Source organism: Echiichthys vipera (assembly GCF_963691815.1).
Source record: "Echiichthys vipera genome assembly, chromosome: 5".
Taxonomy (NCBI): Eukaryota; Metazoa; Chordata; class Actinopteri; order Perciformes; family Trachinidae; genus Echiichthys; species Echiichthys vipera.
The window spans coordinates 27,480,478-27,501,179 of NC_139830.1; the positions used below are offsets into that span (position 1 = coordinate 27,480,478).

The 20,702-nt window shown below is 40.5% G+C and overlaps 1 protein-coding gene across 1 annotated transcript in view; it reads left to right on the forward strand.

Moving 5' to 3' along the window:
• Nucleotides 1–3,408: 3,408 nt before the first annotated feature.
• Nucleotides 3,409–20,702, forward strand: part of sptbn4b (spectrin, beta, non-erythrocytic 4b) — a gene marked incomplete at its 5' end in the record, with an annotated part of 78,102 nt that continues 60,808 nt past the window's right edge. The window contains 16 exons of the mRNA XM_083914248.1: nucleotides 3,409–3,553; nucleotides 3,761–3,912; nucleotides 4,297–4,470; nucleotides 11,821–11,912; nucleotides 12,067–12,147; nucleotides 12,377–12,492; nucleotides 12,645–12,757; nucleotides 12,969–13,156; nucleotides 14,111–14,228; nucleotides 14,480–14,638; nucleotides 15,350–15,652; nucleotides 15,909–16,059; nucleotides 16,353–16,489; nucleotides 18,585–18,734; nucleotides 19,667–20,035; nucleotides 20,162–20,376. Of these exons, the coding sequence (XP_083770374.1) occupies nucleotides 3,409–3,553; nucleotides 3,761–3,912; nucleotides 4,297–4,470; nucleotides 11,821–11,912; nucleotides 12,067–12,147; nucleotides 12,377–12,492; nucleotides 12,645–12,757; nucleotides 12,969–13,156; nucleotides 14,111–14,228; nucleotides 14,480–14,638; nucleotides 15,350–15,652; nucleotides 15,909–16,059; nucleotides 16,353–16,489; nucleotides 18,585–18,734; nucleotides 19,667–20,035; nucleotides 20,162–20,376 (2,663 nt within the window). The remainder of the gene's footprint in view (nucleotides 3,554–3,760; nucleotides 3,913–4,296; nucleotides 4,471–11,820; nucleotides 11,913–12,066; nucleotides 12,148–12,376; nucleotides 12,493–12,644; nucleotides 12,758–12,968; nucleotides 13,157–14,110; nucleotides 14,229–14,479; nucleotides 14,639–15,349; nucleotides 15,653–15,908; nucleotides 16,060–16,352; nucleotides 16,490–18,584; nucleotides 18,735–19,666; nucleotides 20,036–20,161; nucleotides 20,377–20,702) is intronic.

Consider the following 20,702-nt stretch of genomic DNA (forward strand, 5'->3'; position numbering starts at 1 on the left):
CGAGACAGCAATATTTTCATGTATTTTCAGCAATATTTTATTTAAGGAGCAAAATGGTTAAAAATATCACTCCAGCTTTCTCTGATTTGCTTCCCTTGTTTTATTATCCACATACCCCCGCCTCTGGCAGTTGTGTTCGGGTATATGGACCTTTGCTAGCTTCTTGCTTTGTAGATATGAACAAGTAGATATCAGTCAGTTCAGTCTATTATGGGACTGTGTGCAACCAACCCTTGATCTTGCCTCACAGAGGCTATGGGAGAAAGATGTACAGGGATTTATTTAGGGAGTTTAATTGAACGCGATGCTTCGGTAATGTATAAGATGAATTTGTCGGGTTTTGCTCTCAGTCCCTCATCTTCAAAGAAGACATGACCCAAATTCCTACATTCATACAGGAAGAAGTCAAACACAGAAGAGGGTAATGTACCAAACAGAGACTAAATGAGACTAAATGTGGAAGATAATGGTTCACAATCAGTGCGTCCTTCGCAGTTCTTGGTACCCATTAATCTACTGCAGGTCAGTCGATAGTTTAATCACTTAAGTAACTATGTGTACTATAAAAATAGCACAAAAAATTTGGCTTTATTATGTTTAGGATGTATAAGTAGCAAAATGTACAGAAAATAAGCCAAACATTCACTGCTTCCAACTTTGTAAAACTTCTTTTTGGTTGAGGACTGTTATTTTTATAGTTCAGTCTCTGCTCTTGGACAGTTTGATAGACATTTCTTACTATTTTCTGAAAATTTATAGACAAAGCAATTAATCGTTATTATCATTAATTGCAGCTCTTATTGCATTTTTTATTCACTTTCTTTCCTTCACCTCTGCTGGGTTCTTGTGCAGTTCTATATCCGCTTCATCACCAGATACACAGCACAGTACTGTTTTGCTGTGATTCTCTCCGGGGAGAACAGCTAAGTGCATGTGCACAACAACCCCTCCTCTCTCTGTCTTGCATGCTGACATTTGCTCGATATGGCTACTTTTTTCCTCAGTGGTTTAGATATAGTGACAACTGTGATCTCAGACTTTTGTTGCAGTGGAGCGGGAGGGAGAGGCAGTAAACAACAGAAAACTCGAAAACCCTGCACATCATCCTCAATCACGTTTGTCATCTTTAGTCTTTCACCTAATTAATCAATTAGTCACATAATCATAATCATAAAAATCCTTAGATCCCCCAAGCAGCATTGGAGAAGAGCACCAAATGGCACATCTTGTGTCTTGTAGGCATATCTGCTCTTTACCGGGAGAAACCATTGCATGCGTTTTCCATCCATCACGTGTAAGAAAATGGGGGAGGAGCAAGTAAAAATGAGTGTGATAGTGTAGCATTCACCATGGCTCACATAAAAGATCATTTATCTATCCTTTATTCAGCATAAACTCATTGTGGCCTGAAAGACGGGTGTTAAAATGTTCCCCCATCATTAGAACGGTGTCTTTTGTCAGATGAGCTTTCACAGTGGGGAAAAAAGAATCAAACACTCACATATTTCCCCAAAAAACAATGCCTGTATGTGGCTAAATACACTGCTTTGTACACTTTAGCGACCTTCTGCTGTTTACATGACATTCAATGACTAGACAAAAGAGAAAATATAAATATGTGGATTCTTTTAATTCTTTAGGATAAGGAAGGAAGCGTAAAATGCTTATACAGACACATAACAGCTCCTCTTGGCTATAGTCTGAGAAAAATCTGTAAAATATCTGCCTAAGAGTGAGAAAGTGTCCTTTGAAAGCACAGTTTGTATAAACAGCCAGGTTTTTTTTCTCACACAAGAGGACAAGGAGTTTAACTTTACATCAAGTCTGCTGATTTTTATGTCTGCTCTGAATTTTCAGATACCTCAAACAGAAGCGTACAGTGCTTTAAGCATATTGTTTAAACCATCTTACCTCAGCAGTAGGGGTTCCTGACTAGAAGTTCTCTTTTGAGGGTTTTTCCAAAAAGCAACTTTTAGTAAGGAAAAAAGGTTATGAAATTGTAGAATATAGAATTAATAAAAGCCAGTAGGAAATATTGAGCAGTAAAGTAGCTTATGTTGTGTCTGGCAATCGAAAAACTAGCGAAAAAAGCAAATGATGATGAGTTTTAGGAGTTAAGTTAGGACTGAGATGCCCCTTATTTAAGGAGCGTCTCCAAACTACCTCACAGTACAGTCCCAGGTGAGTATCTAGTGCTTTTTGCAAAGATGATAGGCTAGAAATGTGTTATTGATGTCAATCAGTTCTCTCAGCGCTTCAAAAGAATGCGACAGAAATGGCTGAATATCTGGCTGAAATGTAATTCTTTTCGTAATCATTTTGATGTTTTGAACATTTTCATTTCTTACCTCTCAACCTGATCTGTGTGATTTATTGGTAAGGTTTAGAAGTTATTTTTATCCTCTGGTTTTCAGCTGTCAGAGACAGGAGAGATGAACCAAATAGTTTTTACTCTCTGTCTCCCATCATCAGAGAGTTTTATTTTTAAACCTCTCTTTTGTAAAATGCTCTGATACCAAGGACAGGTGCATGAATGGGGCGGAGCTGTTTTATTTATGTGCTCCAGAGTATTTTTTTTTTTTTTACTGTGAACCATGTTGTTTGTGCATTTTGAACACACTAAATTATCCATCCATCCATCATCTGCAACCGCCTGTCCCTAATGGGGTCACGGGGGACTGGAGCCGATCCCAGCTGACCTTGTGCGTGAGGCGGGGTACACCCTGGACGGGACACCAGTCTATCGCAGGACAACACCAATTCATTTGGAACTTAAATGTGAATTTGTTTCAGTCAACCTGTGTGGCTAAATAAGGGTTAGAAGGTGTCAGATGAGTTGTCTGTTAAGTTGGTGAGTTTAATAATGTTAGCTGCCTGTCCCTACCACTGTTCTCTCTTTCCTTTGCATGATGAGTGTGTGTGTGTCTGTACAGTGCACGTGTGAAGGCTTTTGCCTACATGTGCATGTTGGTCACTGTGGTGTAAGTGGGTCAATTAAGAGCCAGATAATCCCAAAACTTTTCAGTGTGAACTCAAACAGCATTTAAGCCTTTATTAGATAGGACAGACAGGAAATGGGGTGAGAGAAAGGGGGAGACACGCAGACAGAGACGCAGGTCGGAGTCAAAACTGTCCATTGAGGATGGCTTTTTTCATTATCAAGTAATTATTATACAAGTAGATTATTAAAATCTACAACAATTAAACTACATTCATTACCTGACATAGTTCATGAGATCCTTTACTTTACAGGGACAAACTGATATTTTCATCAGATTTTTAACAAAACTGTTATATTGTTATCGACTGTTATATTGGTCTAACTCAAGTGTCCATGTTGTTAAATGTTTCTACACACACATACAACTGTACCTCTGTTTCTGTGTGTGCTGCAGGGCGTCGGGCGCGATGGCTAATGCCTCTCCAGACCTGGACAACGCGGAAGCCCAGCGCCAGCTCAACAACAACAACCGACCAAGCAGCTCAGGGTTCTGGGAGACGGAGTGTACAAGCTCCAAGCTGTTCGAGTGCTCCCGCATCAAGGCCCTGGCAGGTCAGAGGTCACCCACATGCTTAATCATATTCATACAAACACACACTACAAACACATTAATATACACCAACAATCAAGGGCATTGTGTTTATACTTTGCTGTTTGTATATGACTTGATATTACCCTACTATTACATTCATGAGAAAGCAATTACTCTTCACTTTCCCCTTCCCTTCGATGTAACGCAGATTCTTTTATTTCCCTCAGATGAACGAGATGCAGTGCAGAAGAAGACTTTTACCAAGTGGGTTAACTCTCATCTGGCCAGAGTGTCCTGTCGCATAGCTGACCTCTACAACGACCTGAGGGATGGATACATGCTCACCAGACTGCTGGAGGTCCTCAGTGGAGAGCTGCTGGTGGGAGCACACACACACACACACACACACACACACACACACACACACACACACACACACACACACACACACACACACACACACACACACACACACACATTCTAGTTCACACTCTACTGCAGTCACAAGGCAACACTTGGCCTGTCCAGCATGTCATTGCAAATTGTAATTTGCTTTTCAATTTTGTAGTTTCTTAATAGATCCAGCTTAGGAAGTGAAGTGTTAAAAGTGCTTTATGCAGCCTTTCTGAACATCAATACATTATTATAAAATGGGCTGCCTCACTGGATAGCTTGTTGTTCATTTTCAGCAACTCCAAACAAATGGCTGCATGTTTTTTGGCAAAAGCTATGAAACGTTTATAATCTTGCTGATTTCCTCCAGCCGAGGCCTACACGGGGTCGTATGCGGATCCACTGCCTGGAGAACGTTGACAAAGCCCTTCAGTTCCTTAAAGAACAGAGGGTTCACCTGGAAAATGTTGGTTCCCATGACATTGTTGATGGAAACCACCGTCTCACCCTGGGCCTTATGTGGACCATCATCCTACGCTTTCAGGTAAACACAAACACATATAAAACACCGAGATATCGTTAAGATTATTGTATGACATTTAATCACATCTCAGAGATGTAGTGGTTAGGTTCGGGAGATGTCTCTCGGAGTTTAAGATTTATTTCTTTGGGATTGAGAAAAACATTATTTTGGTTTTCTCTGATTTCTGTAGTGTTATACATGACTTTTGGTATCAGTTTTCTATTGAATGGTTGATTTGACTACACCTGTGGTTACCATGGTAACAGCAAGAGCGGTTTAATAGTATAGCAAACACTCCTTGAGAAGCTACTTTGTCATGAAGACAACAGAAGAGCAGCTGGTGTATCTCTATACAGTGCAACCAAACAAACTCACGTAATCGTAATTGCACCCGCGATCTGGTTTCATACTGTGCACGGTGCAGGTTTTCCACACAACAGCAGGACACAGTCAAGTTGGTTCCCTTGCTGTGGAGTCAGAGGTGTGCGGCCTGTTGTCTGGAGATCTTTATCTAACAGCTCACTGTGATTGGTCATTGTTGTTGCATTACTCTCTGCAGTATTTAGAATGAATACTTAATACTTAATACTTAATACTAAATGCTGAAACTGACCATGTCCTGTTTAGTTTTGTCGATGCATTTTTTAGATTTTTTTTATTGCATTTAATCCAATACATTGAGTTTCTTGTGACTGCTTCACAATCACAGTCAGTCCCTGTTTTGCCAGTTGAACACTTTTAATGTGAAGCAGTGCAGGAAGAAATGTTCAGTGAGTTAGTACAGCTCTGATTCTGCTCTAGGAGATTGAAAACTGGATTACATGCTATACTGTTCCTGTGAGTCCCTTGTGCCTGTGAGGGCAATTTGATGCAGTGCTGGAATGGCGGACTCTCCCTCTAACAAAAGAAAAACAATATATAGAAATACGTTAAATGGCTATTGCTGAAAAAATGTCGACCATAGATAGTATCAAAAACAGGGTTTGATTTCATAAAAATCTTATGGATTATTACTTTAAGCCTGATAGAGGTCTGGTGCAGTATCGCATGGGTGTTTCTAGCTGATGTAAGTTGGCTACACAAGACAAAAGGAAAATTATGGATTGACTTTCAAGCATTTGATTCTTCCCGTGGGATACCGAGGCTTAAATCTGAGCTTCTTCATAAGTGCACAGAGATGGCACGTGTTCACATCCTACTTACTGAAGCACAAGGATGCTGTAATCAGCAGTGGCTTCGTTCTGTTTGGGAGAGGCTGTAACAACTGCCGCATCATCAGTGTGCGACAGCGACAGCAGCGTTTGGTGGATAAAGCCTGAATGTCACTCAGGACTCGAGGCCTAGAGGTAGCAGTCGCCTTCCAGTCTGCTCTTCAACAAGGACGCACACACACAGACACATACCCACACTGCATTCACTCTCTTACATGCACACGCCACCAGTATATCAGTCTATCTATGTAGTCACACACACAAACTCAGGTTTCCAGGCCTTAGGAGCAGTGATACAGGATCAGTTCCTACCATGTAAGTACAGCAGAAGCCCACGGCTCGTCGTTATTACGCTTCAGTGCTACAGCATTGCTTTGGCACAAAATGCTTGTTTAGCATTATTCAGACCCCTCTGTAACATTCACTATGCAAAGCCACCTAGTCGCTGTCTCCTGGGACTCAGTATTGTCAGGCTAGGCCTGGCTACCTTCTACAAAGCACATTTAACAGCACTGCTAGCAGACTAAGGTCTATGTTGCGTGACTCTCTGCAATCCAGGCTAGTGAGTCAAAGAGGATGAATGCTGTGTTTGCAGTACAACTGGACTAATAATTTCAGTGCAAATGTTGAAATGAAGGCTGTATGATCTTCACTGTTGAAGCCTAATAATTCATGATTGACATTATTGACATGCAAGTGTGCATGTCAGAGTTGTTGGGTTTTTGGTAACCATAAAATCACACCTTGCATAACGTATTTGTTGTTATGCCTGTTCTGTCTGAAGGCATTACATTTTAGGTTGTCTGTCCGTCCGTTTGTTCCATTCTTGTGAAAGTGATATCTCACGAACCCCTGGAGGGAATTTCTTGAAATTTGGCACAAACAAACTGAACTGATTAGATTTTGGAGGTCAAAGGTCAAGGTCACTGTGACCTCACATCTGTCCCATTCACAGGAACAGGATATCTCACATAACACATTTTTGGCCCAAGAATGTCTATGCTCATTACAGCAACATTTCACACAAATGTCTAATAATAAAAAATGTGTGTGATGACATTTTGTACCCAAACAGTCAAAGGTCATCTTCACTGTGAGATCATAATGTTTCTGTAAATTTTTCAACGCCATGAGGAACAGAAGGGGAGACATTTGGTCAGATAGTGAATTGCTGACACGAATCTTGAAACTGTGCTGATTGTTTGGATCTTCTCTGCTTCCGGGTTGTAGATGTGTGTGACATTTAATACCTTTATTAAATTCCTTCACACTCTCCAATTCATAAATTATGTTATACAGTTTGGATGTAAAGGGCAGCTTGACTGTTTGACATAGGTGATGATTCCAGTTTTGTCTTTGCGATCTAAATTTCCCAAAAAAATGCTATCAAAGTAAGTTAAAGTCAAGTTTCAGTGTTTAATCTGAATGACATTGTATAGTAATTAGTATTAATTATAAACACAGTTTAGAAATACGATCCCCAACTTTTTTAATAGCTGTAGTAGGTGTAGGTATACTCAACATCCAGAGCATTACTATATATGCGCAAATACTTTTTGAGTAAAGATATAGTGGAGTAATTGCATCCTGAGCAGAGAATGAGGTCACTCCCTCTGTTTGTTTTGATAGCTGGTCTGGCTGCACGTGCATGTTCGTACATGTATTGGGGAATGGTCTGTAAGAGCTGTTTGGAGGCAATCCCAGCCTACTTGATAGTTATTTCAGTAATGCCTGTTTGTTTTTTGTTGTGTTTTGAGCATCTGTTTTGTAATGTTCTGTTTGGGCTGCACTGGTGTTAGCTGACTACTTACTCTGCCACCATTAGCTGTAAGCTTGGCTGTCGTCCTACTCTCCTTGTCCCAAGAACAACCAGTCGATGGCCTTTTGCATGCGCTGAATCAGAAGAGCACTGCAGAAGACTGCTGTTCAGCAGCGAGTATGTGTTTATGTGTTTGTGTGTATGTGTGTGTGAAAGAGAGAGAGTAATTATGAACAAAGGTTGAAATAAGGTTAAAACAAAAATCTGGTTCTTCCGTTTCCATACAGTATATCACACTTTGTCTCATTTAGGCTACTGCCATCCATTCTGTTTATTATCGTGTCAGCCATTTCACACACCTTTAGTGGCACCTTTATTCGCCATTATTGAAACAGACATGCTGAGAACTTGTGAAGTAAATTTGGTTTCTAATGACAACCTGGCAAAGAGCCTTTTAAGCTAAGGAGATGAAACAGAAATTAAATCAAAATAGACACAATATCATGGGACCATATAGAAAAATTCAAAAAATTAAAAAAGCCAATAAAGGAATGTATTATATAATGATAAATACTAAGCGCACAAAGAAATTCCAAATTAGATTTATTAACCAGATTTATTTTGGTGATGTTTCAAACTAGCAATGGTACCAATTCCCAGTCCCTGGTGCCGTTCGCTGCAGTGACACAGAGCCAGTTGAAAATGTCCAGTTTCCCTTAAGTTACCAGCTAACCCTAGCACTAGCTCGCTAACGTTAGCTTTGTGAGCAAGGTGCAACACAGGCTTATCAAGACATTTTCAGGTGACCACAATGTTGCAATGAACTCAGATGAAGTGAAAACACACTGTGAGAGAGGGTCAAAGCTTTCAAGAATTTAACTCAGACAACACCCAAAAACAAATTCATGTTAATATGTCAATAACAAGGTAGCCACACCCTAAAGCATTCCCTGCTTTATCTTCTTTTTTACTTTAAATGGGACCATAAATTACTAAATAAACATCATGCCGTAATGAAGAAGACTTGAAACGTGGGATTGAGATCATAAATTGATTAGGAAAAAGTTTTTATTTAGGTAACAAATCAAGTGAGAAGTAGGCTCATTTTCTCATTAACTTCTATACAAACAGCCTTGTTTTTGCAACCAGTGGAGTCACCCCCTATTGGAAACTAGAAAGAATGCAGGTTTAATACACTTTGGCATTGGCTTCATTTCAGACCCGGAAAGTCCATCTTTATTATATATCTCTACATGTCTATGGTACAGTATGCAGTGTTTTTAGAGGGCTTAGTCACACATTACATTATACACTCATTTGCATATTGTTGATGTTATTATGCAATATTTGCATTAGCTTAGTGGTTGTTGAGAGATCACCTACTGTATACTAAAGCAAAATGTGTCTCTTGCTTCAGCAGGTAACGTTAGCAAGCATGAACTTGGCTTGAGTCCTTAGGAGTTGTATCATTTCTTCAACGACAAATGAAGTGTACAAACATTGCACAGCTACAGTAACATCTATAATTGCAACTCTATTGCAGCTGTCAGCGGTCTTTGCTAACCGCTGTTCTCACAGGGAATTAATTGAACCTCTCCGCTTTGCTATTATCGAAGCTGCCTATGTGGGCTGCCGTTGTGTGTGCATCACGCATGTTATATGTGTGTGTGTGTGTGTGTGTGTTTGTGTGTGTGTATGTGTGTCTGTGCCACTGTTTGTGGGAGCCATCATATGGCACATGTGTGCAGAAGACAATGAGCAGATGCCCATCCCATGTGTTGGCTCTTATATTTTTGTACATGCAACTAATGTGAAGATAGTGTAACAATGGCATGAATCTGAATCTTTTTCACAGTAAAGAACAAATCATCACATTTTATTTCGATTTAAGATAATATGCTGCATTTGTGTTATTAGTTTACATTATGTGAGACCTGGCTGCTTATAGAACACATTACAATTTAAAATACACAGTACTTTTTGTAGACTGATCAGCTTTAGGCCAAGAAACACTTGATTTTCTAGTTTTCTAGTGATCCAGGTCTGGGATTTTTGCCATTACAAAATTGGCCATAACTATAATACTTAGGTCCTGAGGCTTGATCCTAAATCTGAAGGTGTGTTTATAAGGTCAATACCTTTATTTAACAGAACATTTAAGTGCTAAGAACAATGTCCCTTTGAGTAGGATGGAGAATTGTCCAGGGTCCGCTGAGATTTATGTTGTCCAAGAGGCTTCCAGTTATTTTTCCCTCTTGTACCGTCTCTCCTCGTCTCTGCCTCTTTTCCCCTTTCCCCCCTTCCTCTGTGGTGAAAGTGAGAGTTTGCTTTGTCCAGTCAGCAGGTAGGGCCAAACCACTGCAGTAACTGCACACAGGCGGAAAGAGTGAGTGAGACAGAAAAAAAGTGAGAGAGAGAGGAGAGAAGGGAGAGGATTGAAAGGCAAAGTAAGAGGTAATCCTAATGTATTTACAGAATCATTAACAAATAATAACAGACTGTTATTATTTGCAGTGATTTCAGTTATGTGTTGTACTGTATATGGTTGGTTCACTGTAAGTTTGACCAGATATATTTATTCAGATTTTGACTGACTGCACATGATAATGTAATTTTGTCTAGTGTTGAAGGGGACCTATTATGCTTTTAATTATTTTCTGTCATGTTTATAATGTAACAATGTCAGATGTTCATATGTAATGTGGCCAAAGCTTCAAATAATGAAGTAAACATATATAACAGTAAGTGTGTGAGAAAAGCGTGGACTGTTTTTTTCTAGTCTCTGCTTGAGTCTCGAGGTGATGTCATTCTGTGCCGGATTTCTTTATATGGTCACCTGCCCCAGACATGCTGTGTTTACTTTACATACACTGGTTCATGTACTTACATGCTAACGTCAGGTAAAGCTGTTGTTAGATCTTGGTTGCAGATGTTGTTTCGGATCACATTACTGCTGGAACATGTCCGGTTGAGTAGTTAGAAGCCTTTATTGATGATTTTTCACAGCAGAAAGTTCCACTTTACTCTTTTAAAGTCATTCCTGCAAAGGACGGTACAGACAGCGAGAGTAGAGCACAGATGCAGAGACCCAGAAACACTGACCAATCAGAACAGACTGGGCTTTCAGAGGGGGACGCTACAACAGAGCTTAGAGAGAGAGCGTGAGTTGAATACAGCCATGGCAGTATGAGAAAAATAATGTGTTTTTAAAGCATGTAAACATCTGCTAGTAGAAACACAAAATACAAGTATGAAAATTAAGTTGAGCAAGATATGTGTCCTTTTAGATTGTATATTAATTATCGGTGAAATCTTTATAATTATTTTATAAATTCGCTTGTGGGTTTATCTGGCAAATTGTTGTAAAGTTGTCTTTTCTTACCCTTTTTAGTTGGTTTTCCAGCAAAGAAAGAACAGTTTAGTTCCAGAAACACTTTACCTTATAATGGACTAACAATATGAATCATGATGAAGTGTAAATTCTACTAATATTTTCAGCTTAGAACAACTTGTCTGTGATAAACAACACTGCACATTTATTTTCTGTGTTTACCTCATGTTTGACATGAATCCATTGGGAATGTGTTGGATGAGTGTGTTTGTGTGTGTGTGTGTGTGTGTGTGTGTGTGTGTGTGTGTGTGTGTGTGTGTGTGTGTGTGTGTGTGTGTGTGTGTGTGTGTGTGTATGTGTGTGTGTGTGTGTGTGTGTGTGTGTGTGTGTGTGTGTGTGTGTGTGTGTGTGTGTGTGTGTGTGTGTGTGTGTGTGTGTGTCTAACAACATGGGTAGCAGCTGATTCCAGGGTGTCACGTCCCCAATTACCTTGTATCATGTCACTGTGATGTTATTGGTTGAATGGCTGTCACTGTCACCTATCATCAGGCGTTATAATGGCTCTGCACTTTGTTGCACTGAGATTCTCAGCTCTTGTTGCTCTTATCTGTTTTTACTGTTAATTCTCTCTCACCGTGTGTGTACCTTTCAGCTTTCAGGACTACCGTCAGGGCATTGTGGCGCTGACCTTTGCCCTTGGCCGGTTCCACCCTGGTCTAATTTTTTTTTACAAGTGGTTCTGGTGATCAGGCTGTTGAGAACCCGCTGAGCCAATCAGAGCCTTTGTGGGCACGACTGAAGTCGTGACAAACCTTGTCACGGTTAAATAAATCTTAAACATGGTTGCTTTACTTTACTTTAATCCCGGATCTAATCACTGCTCATGATCTTTTAAGATGCATATTTATAACCATATAATAAATATGAATGAAATGACTTGAGCACAACTACAGGGTGCTAATAAGTAAGCTTACTTTATATCTGGTTTGTGAGACAAAAGGTGTAGGGGTCTTTGACACAATGTCTCTCCCACACATGCTAAACTGTTGCTTTGCTGTGTTCTTGTTCAGATCCAGGTGATCAAAATAGAGACCGAGGACAACAGAGAAACACGCTCTGCCAAGGATGCCCTGCTACTCTGGTGCCAGATGAAGACTGCAGGGTGAGCAGTAAAATAAAAATACAGGAAACTGTAAGCTGCATCTGTGAATTTCATGACCATTTATTTCATGGGCCAAGTGGGTATGTAGTGTTGGTACGTTGGTGCTTCTTGGCTTACATTTAAAGATGTAAGAAAAAAAGTATCTGTGCTCCAGGTACCCTGAGGTCAACATCCAGAACTTCACCACCTGCTGGAGGGACGGCCTCGCCTTCAACGCCCTCATACACAGACACAGGTAGATAGAATTGTTTGTACTAGCAAGCTTACGTGTTTAAAATTGGTAAGTTGCAGGTTTTACATGATGACAGTTTTCCAGTCAATAAAATATTCAGATGTAAAAATATAAACAAAACAAAATACATAGACACGTATTTACTGTAGATAAACAGATAAAGATAGAGTAGAAATTCTTGCAACTGGTTTGTCTGATGACATCTTCTGTTTCATCATCGTGTGCCCTCCAGACCTGACCTAATAGAGTTCCACAAGCTGACGCGGTCCAATGCAACCCACAACCTCCAGCAAGCCTTCAACATCGCTGAGCAGAACCTGGGCCTCACCAAACTCCTGGACCCTGAGGGTGAGAATATATTTCATACAAAAAAATCCATAATAGTACCTAAGAAGTTATTTTTTACTCACTGAGATAAATAGTTACCAAGTGTCTCCACCTAAAGTCAATCAGATGTTAACTCCTCTTCTCTCCTTCTCCACCACTTCCTTCCGGGGCAGATGTGAACACAGAGAACCCAGATGAAAAATCCATCATCACCTATGTGGTCTCCTACTACCACTACTTCTCCAAGATGAAGGCTCTTATTGTTGAGGGCAAGAGGGTCGGCAAGGTAACAAATGCACACGTGCAGATGCACACATAGACGTTCAATGAAAGTTGAACGGCTGCAGTGTTAGTGTAAGTGCGGGGGCTCAAGAAATAGGGAAATGTAAAAACATAATAATTCTAAAAATGTACATCTCTCTCTCATGTTTCTGCTTTTTTCTTATCTCTGTATACCGTTCTTTTTCTCCGAATCCTCTTCCGTCTGTCTGACTCAGGTACTTGACAATTGTATTGAGGCAGAGAAGATCGTCAGCCGCTATGATGCTCTGGCGTCAGACCTGCTGGACTGGATAGAAAAGACCATCGCAGTTATCAGCAACCAGAAGTTTGCCAACTCGCTGACCGGAGTTCAGCAGCAGCTACAGGCTTTCACAACCTACTGCACCATAGAGAAGCCCATTAAGTATGTTGTGGATTTTTAAAAGTGCATCTTGATAGATTAATGCAAATTGTTTGTGCACAATTTGTATTGCATAGCATACACAAGCATAAGTATGCCTACTCATACTGTATGTAGTTATTAACATAGTCATTGACACACTGCTTGTAAATACGACGTGTCCTACTCTGAGTGATTGTGGTTCAAGAAGCTCTGATTGTAGCTACAATCTAATTCAATGACTCAATAAATCAATACATAGAACAATTATCAACCACAACATGGATGGATTGATCATTATTATCTTCTCAAATGTGTGATTTGCTGCTTTTCTAATCAATCAACGGAAAAAAGAATGAAACTTATGAATCTATAATGAAAACAATCATCATTTGCAGCCCTTATGTTATGTTGTTTCATTCAACATAGAGAAATGTGTCACTGAAGCTGAAACATGAAGAACTTAAATAAAACGTACAGCAAGTTATTCATGGAGGTTTATGGCAGACCTGAACGATGTGTTTTGGTTTGATAAAATCATATCTTAGACTCTTTCTATCTTCACTTAAGATAAGATAGGAAGTTTCTGTAATATTGCCTCTGAATGTCGTTTACATAAAAGACCATTCTTTTTTATCAATTGGCTGTGCATTTGTTCAAAATACGTCTCTATATTGATTCAAAGCAGTACTAAACACCCAGGTGATTTTACAGTAGACTCCCCCCCAGTGATGAATGGCCATGACACTGGTCAGCAGGGTAGCAGAGTGAGCAGAGAAATCGCCCTTTAGTCCTCAGACCTCCTTGTCAGCAAGCATTCATGCTGTAAAGTGCTCTTGAGCAAAACACTGAAACCCTGACCAACTTTTCCAAAGTTGCATGTACCCTTAGTCCGTCCTACACCAAAGGACTTTTGAAAGGGAAGATGGCACATTGTGAAACATGATCACTAACTCAAGTTTTCTGTTTCTTGCTCAGGTTTCAGGAGAAGGGGAATCTCGAGGTCCTTCTGTTCACCATCCAAAGCAAGCTCAGAGCCAACAACCAGAAACCCTATGTGCCTCATGACGGGAAGCTCATCTCAGACATCAACAAGGTCATACATCCACTAGCTGTGTTATTTTTCTTTTATACACAGTATTTTACCTTTTATTCAACTAACTGTTACGAGCGAGTTATTGGTGAATTGAATTATTGGTAAAATGTCGTCATCACTCTTTAACAGCTGAGAGAAAACCTGCACCCCTTTCCAAAGTTATCACCTTTCATTGGCCTGTTCAACCAATTATATTTCCCATTACTTTTATTTAGAAAATGCATTAAACAGTTCTTTTTGTCACTGTCCAGGCCTGGGAGAGGCTGGAAAAGGCGGAACATGAGAGAGGCGTGGCTCTGCGCAAGGAGCTGATTCGTCAGGAGAAGCTGGAGCTGCTCGCTCAGTGCTTTGACCACAAAACCACCATGAGACAAGCCTGGCTCAATGAGAACCAGAGACTTGTATCGCAGGTAGGGGTCTTATGCAGTTGTGAGATAAACATTCTTCTTCCACTGAAGACTGAATTGCAAATAAGGGAGGGTACACCTTTTAACTGTGTAGTTCCCTTTACATTAGAAATCATATTTAATAATGTATGCAAATTATTTTTTGCAGATATTGCATTCTTAATGACATAATGATAAGTAAGATATCAATTTATGAGTGAAACTATGTCCATCTGCATCGACTGGACTTTTAAGTCCCCGCTACCAAAAATGTGTGTTAGTTATTGTCCCTTCACTTGGATGTTTGAGCTTCATTTTGCAGTGTCTGGATTTTACCTTAACACCCTGACGGTGATTTGGTGTTTACATGTACTGTAAATGTCAGTCAGGAAATATTAAAGGCTTCTTATTATACTCCTCAGAGTGCCTTGGATCTTTTCTTCTGGTTTGAAGTAGGATCCATCTTTTAGCCAGCACTTTAACTTTGAAACACTGAGAATAAATAAATAAAACATGCAGGATAATAATCAAAGCTGTACATGCAATATATCCATCTAAATCTCAAACTAGGCCAATAGAGAATATCGTTCCATTCAGACGAATTGACAGGTTGTAAAATCAACATGTTGAGGTTTGTCTTCTTTAGATTAGTCTTCTTTCACTCTCTTTTCATTCGTCTCTCCTTTTCCTCCCTCTTACACCCTTTTCTTTTGATATTTTCTTCTTCACTTGCAGGACAATTTTGGCTATGACCTTCCAGCAGTCGAGGCGGCAATGAAGAAACACGAGGCCATCGAGGCAGACATCGCCTCGTATGAAGAGCGAATTGGCGTGGTGGTGGAACTTGCTGCAGAGATGGAGGCAGAAGGATACTACGACATCCGACGTATCTTGGCACGAAAGGAGAACATCCTGGGCCAGTGGAGTCTGCTGAAGGAGCTGGTGGCTGGGAGGAAGACCCGGCTGGAGAAGAACCTGGCCCTGCAGAAGACTTTTCAGGACATGGTCTACATGATCGACTGGATGGAGGACACGCAGGTATCCGAGGCTGTGGAAGACATTCCACTATGTTTAGTAGATAAATAACGACAGAGAAAGAAAATGTTGGGCAAGGTAAAAGAGGGTAAAGAGTGAAAAATGTCAAAGAAGAAAGAGACAGAGTAAAAGAATGTTTGCATGTTTTTGATTAATCAAAGGAAATGAAGACAGAGGAAATACAGTAAGAGGGAAGAGAGCATAATTAAGGGAGTAGAAGAAAAAAAAAAGTTCCCTGTCATCTCCTACTCTCTCTCAGGTCCAGCTTCTATCGAAGGACTTTGGGAAGCATCTTCTGGAGGTGGACGACCTGCTGCAGAAACACAACCTGCACGAAGCAGACATTGCAGTGCAGGCTGAGAGGGTCGAGACACTTAACACCGCCGCGCTCAAATTCACCACTATAGAGGGTACGCGCACATTCTCTGTGCTTGTTATCTGTTGAAGACTGAATAAATGAAACAAGGAGGAAGCAATGATCCAGTATTGATTTCATTTGGTCAAGTGAAAATGTATTTGACCTTGAGACAACTGGAAAAGAGATTTTCCGAACTAGATATGGGATAGGAGATCTGCAATGATGATCAACTGTGCAATGTTTTTTTAGGTAGTCCAGCTTTGAGTACCATACAGTAATGATTGAAGTGCTGTTTGTATTGTGTGTTTTTTGAATTCTCATTAACCTCATTTTGTTGTTTTCCAGGTTACCAACCGTGTGACCCACAGGTGATCTGTAACCGTGTCAACCATGTGTCTTCCTGTCTGGAGGAGCTGAAACAACTGGCAGTTAAAAGGCGTGATGAGCTTGAGGAGTCGAGACAACTGTGGGCCTTCTTTCAGGTAGGATGGGTCAGGCGAAAGGCACTTATTCGGTGTTGGAATTTGGGGGGATGTGTTGTACTTTGTGAAGGTGAGAAAGTAAACGGGGTTTGAACTCACCATTTTTATTCTTTAAAGAACTATTTTTGTATTTTTTTGTGAGTACAACCGTGTGCAAGTCAATGAATGCCTTCCAGGAGAGACTGTCTAGATATTCGTGCCTTTATTCCCGTATTAAAAATAACAATCCAGGGCGCCTGGTGGCTCGGTGGTTAGAGCAGTCGCCCCATGTAAAGAGGCTGAAGGTCCTCGATGCAGCAGCCGCGGGTTCAGCTCCGACCTGTGGCTCTTTACTGCATGTCTCCCCCTCTCTCTCACCCCATTTCATATCTGTCCTCTGTAATAAAAAGGCTTGAAAAACTGCCAAAATCATTATCCGTACGATTTGAGATGCCTTTTTACTAGCGGCCTCTTTGGCAGTAAGATGTAACCTGTTCTTTCAGAGCCTCCATCTCGTTCACGGTCGATTTTTGTAACATTTTTTAATTTAATTTATTTTTTGCTCTTTTGTAAACTTTATTGAAACACATTCAACACGCAGTTTTAAACCTTTAAACCTGGGTTTCCACAAGGGTCAGTTCTTGGGCCATTGCTCTTCAGTCTGCACATGCTCAGCTCCGACTTTTTTTCATAAAGAAACATAAAATATCCTACCATTCATATGCCGGTTGAACTTCAAAAGCAAACTCAAAACGTTCTTATTCTCTCAGGCTGGTTAATTACAGTGTGTGTGTGTGTGTGTGTGTGTGTGTGTGTGTGTGTGTGTGTGTGTGTGTGTGGGAGAGAGAGAGAGAGAAATAGTATGGCCACAGATTTTTGTTTTTCCAGTGTAAAGCACTTGGACTACTATTACTATTAAATGTGCTATATAAATAAAATTACCATTGCCAACATTTTTTGAATGCATTTTGAAACTAAGTGCAGGTCATAATGACAGGTGACATTTCACTTTGTCTCCTAATCTGGCCATCTTGAACAACTAGAGACAATTAAAGGTGAAAGTTTTTATATTTCAAGATAATTGAATCTTTATCATCCCAAACATGCAGCTGCTGTAAAGATATACAGACTAGAGGTTGTTAGATTTAGATCAATCTATCACATAAGCACAACAGGCACCATATATTCAAATGTGCATTAATTAAACTCTTCAATCTCTATCTCTGGTTAAGGCTTTGCAACAACATTTTCAGGTCTAGGATTATCACATTTTCGAACAGGTGAGTGAGATAGCGAATAAAAGAGGGATGTAACAGAAATGTCTACTAAAGAAGTAACATATCACACAGCAAAATACTGTTATATTAATAACGCTCTGTTCTTTGCTGCTCTGTATGAGCACAAAATGTTTTGTCGTGCAGTTGCTCCACACCTGATGAAAATGCTTAGTGTGCATATCTATACTACAGTATTTAGGAATAACACAGCTCTTTCTCTAGGAGAGAAGAAAAAAAATATAATCCAATTAGTTGCTCTCTAAATCAAGATGTCCTTTTTATGCACTCACCTTCTAATCCTTTGAACACTAAGGTGTTTTTTTCATTTATCACATAACTGTTTTTGTGCTTTGTTATATGCAACATTTTGTGTAGTTCACCAGTTCATATTCATGTGTCAGACTTGGTTTGTGTCTGTCTCCCGAAGAAGCTGTCTGTCACTTTGATAACACAGAGGTGATAAACGAGTTAATAATGTTAGTGAATAAACTTTTAGAACGAACTATGACAGTAACGAGTGTATAATGAGAATAGCGTATTTCTTTGTCCAAAGAGTCAATGGTTCACACTGTCAAGTTACTCATTATATCACATTACTGAGTTATCTGGCTAATTCTCCTTCTGCCTATTTCTGATCTTTCATCTTTGATGAGGTTCTTTCTTTCCCCACTTCCCGCTCCATTCTTTTTGTCCTCTCTTTGCCTTGCTTTTATTTTTTTTTATTTTTCTGTTTTAGAATAAGGTTAAGGTTGTAAAGCCTATAGGTAATGTTTTTACATATTTTCTTTGTTGAAATGTTAAAATGTAAATCGTGTTTGTCTTGTTTGTTCTGCTGTTAGGAGCTGGAGGAGTCAGAGGCCTGGATCAGGGAGAAGAGCTCCATCCTGGGAGCTCAGGGTTATGGGAAGGACCTGAGCAGTGTGCTGAAGCTACTACAAAAACACAAGACTCTGGCTGGAGAACTGTTGGCTCACCGCTCGCTGCTGCAGGTGTGTGTGTGCTTGTGTTTTTGTCCCTGTGTGTGAGAATAAGCACCTTAAATACCTAAGGTACCTGGAGCTTCTGTTCTGAACTTCATGTGTTAATTTATGCAATTGTAAATTACTTTTGAGCTCACTTTCAGATAAAAACGACAAAAATTATTTTGAATAATACAAATACAGTTTTTATATCCTTATACCTTTTCAGTATGTTTTCACGTGTATAGTCTGACTCTGTAACAGTTTAAAACATTATCATTTCATTATTAAAATGTGTTGCTTGGGTCCATAGGTGATTTAATTGGTATTGGTTTTCATGATTTTTTCTTTGTGAAACACACCATGAAAGTTAAAGTGTAATTCCGGTGCAAAATCATCTCATGGTCTTTTTTGGCACTTACATACATCAAATAAGCCATCGAGACAGTTTTTTTCGCGTATGAACAATTAACGTAGAAATCCGGTAGAGTCACTAACAACCGGACGCAGCTAACACTGATTAGCTCAAAATAACACCGAACCTCTGCAGCAGCATGATAAGAGTCTCTACACACAAAATGAAGCATATATAGGCGACTTGAATGGACTTTACTATGAGAGGAGCTGGTACCTGGGTCATTAGGTAAGTCTTCCAAAACACTCTTTTAATAAACTCCGGGTTCACTAACTACGTTGTTGGTGCTTTGTTTTATTCTATATTGAGACTTAAAACCAGGGGTATACTGGGCCTTTGCTATCGGGGCGCCGTCACTCTGGATTGACCTACTGCAGGAGATCACACAAGTCACAACTTTGTCCTCTTCTAAAGAAATCAGTTTGTCCAATTAAAAAAATATTGTCCCACTGTCAGCTTAATGTGGCTAGTGTTCCAGTTTTTTGCATACAGTGTGAAATTATTTGGAGTGAACCTGTTGTTCCTCCATCCTATCCTGTTCTTCTAGAACACCATGAAGAGAGGAAAGCAGATCCTGAGTGAGAAGAGCTTTGGCACTGCAGGGATCCAGGAGCGCATCATGGAAGTGAAGGGGGAGTGGAAGAGGCTGGAGGACCAGGCTGCGCAGCGTCTTGGCCACCTGCAGGAGGCGCTTAACTTTTTTCAGTTCTCAACGGAGACGGACGACCTGGTGGCATGGCTGCAGGACGCTTACCGGCTGGTCTCTAGCGAAGACTTTGGACATGATGAGTACTCCACCCAGTCCCTTCTAAAGAAACACAGAGGGGTCAGCGAGGCCATTGACAAACATCGTATGCATGTAGTGGCACTGCGTAAACACATGGTGGCGCTGCCTCTGCAGTACCGTGAACAGGAGGTGAGAAGGGAAAGGATGTTGAACTTTTTTGGTATAAAGTATTTTGTTTGTCCTTCTGCATCTTTTCTTTTACCTCTGTATGACCTTGCTTTTCCTCTCCTGTCTTCTCCCTTCTCCTCGCTGCAGGAGGTGCAGGTGCGTATGGGAGAGGTGGAGCAGCTGTATACCGAGGTGGCCGAGGTGGCGGTGCTCAGACAGCAGTGGCTTCACGATGCCCTTGCTGTCTACCGCATGTTCAGCGAGGTCAATGCCTGCGAGCTGTGGATTGATGAGAAGGAGCAGTGGTTGGACAAGATGGAGATCCCAGAGAGACTGGAGGATGTGGAGATGGTGGCACACAGGTGAGGAAAGGGGAGAGGAGAGGAGGGGGTGCTCAGCTGTGTTTCTTTTCTTTAAATCAAAGAGCTCAAATGTTTTGGCCCGTAGAAGAACCTCAGAACTAGTGATGAGCCAGATACTCGGCTGAAATGAGTATCTGGTACGGATAACGCACTTTTGCTGAATACGAGTAATATACGAGTAATACGCATCAATATCCATGCTCGGATTGAATGAAAATCCTCATTAGCGGACAGTGTCTGCCTTCTGTGATGTGCTTATCACAGCGCTTGTCACATGCGGTAGACCTCTCCCTGCCTGTCGTCAGAGGTTTTTTTTTTTTTTTAAA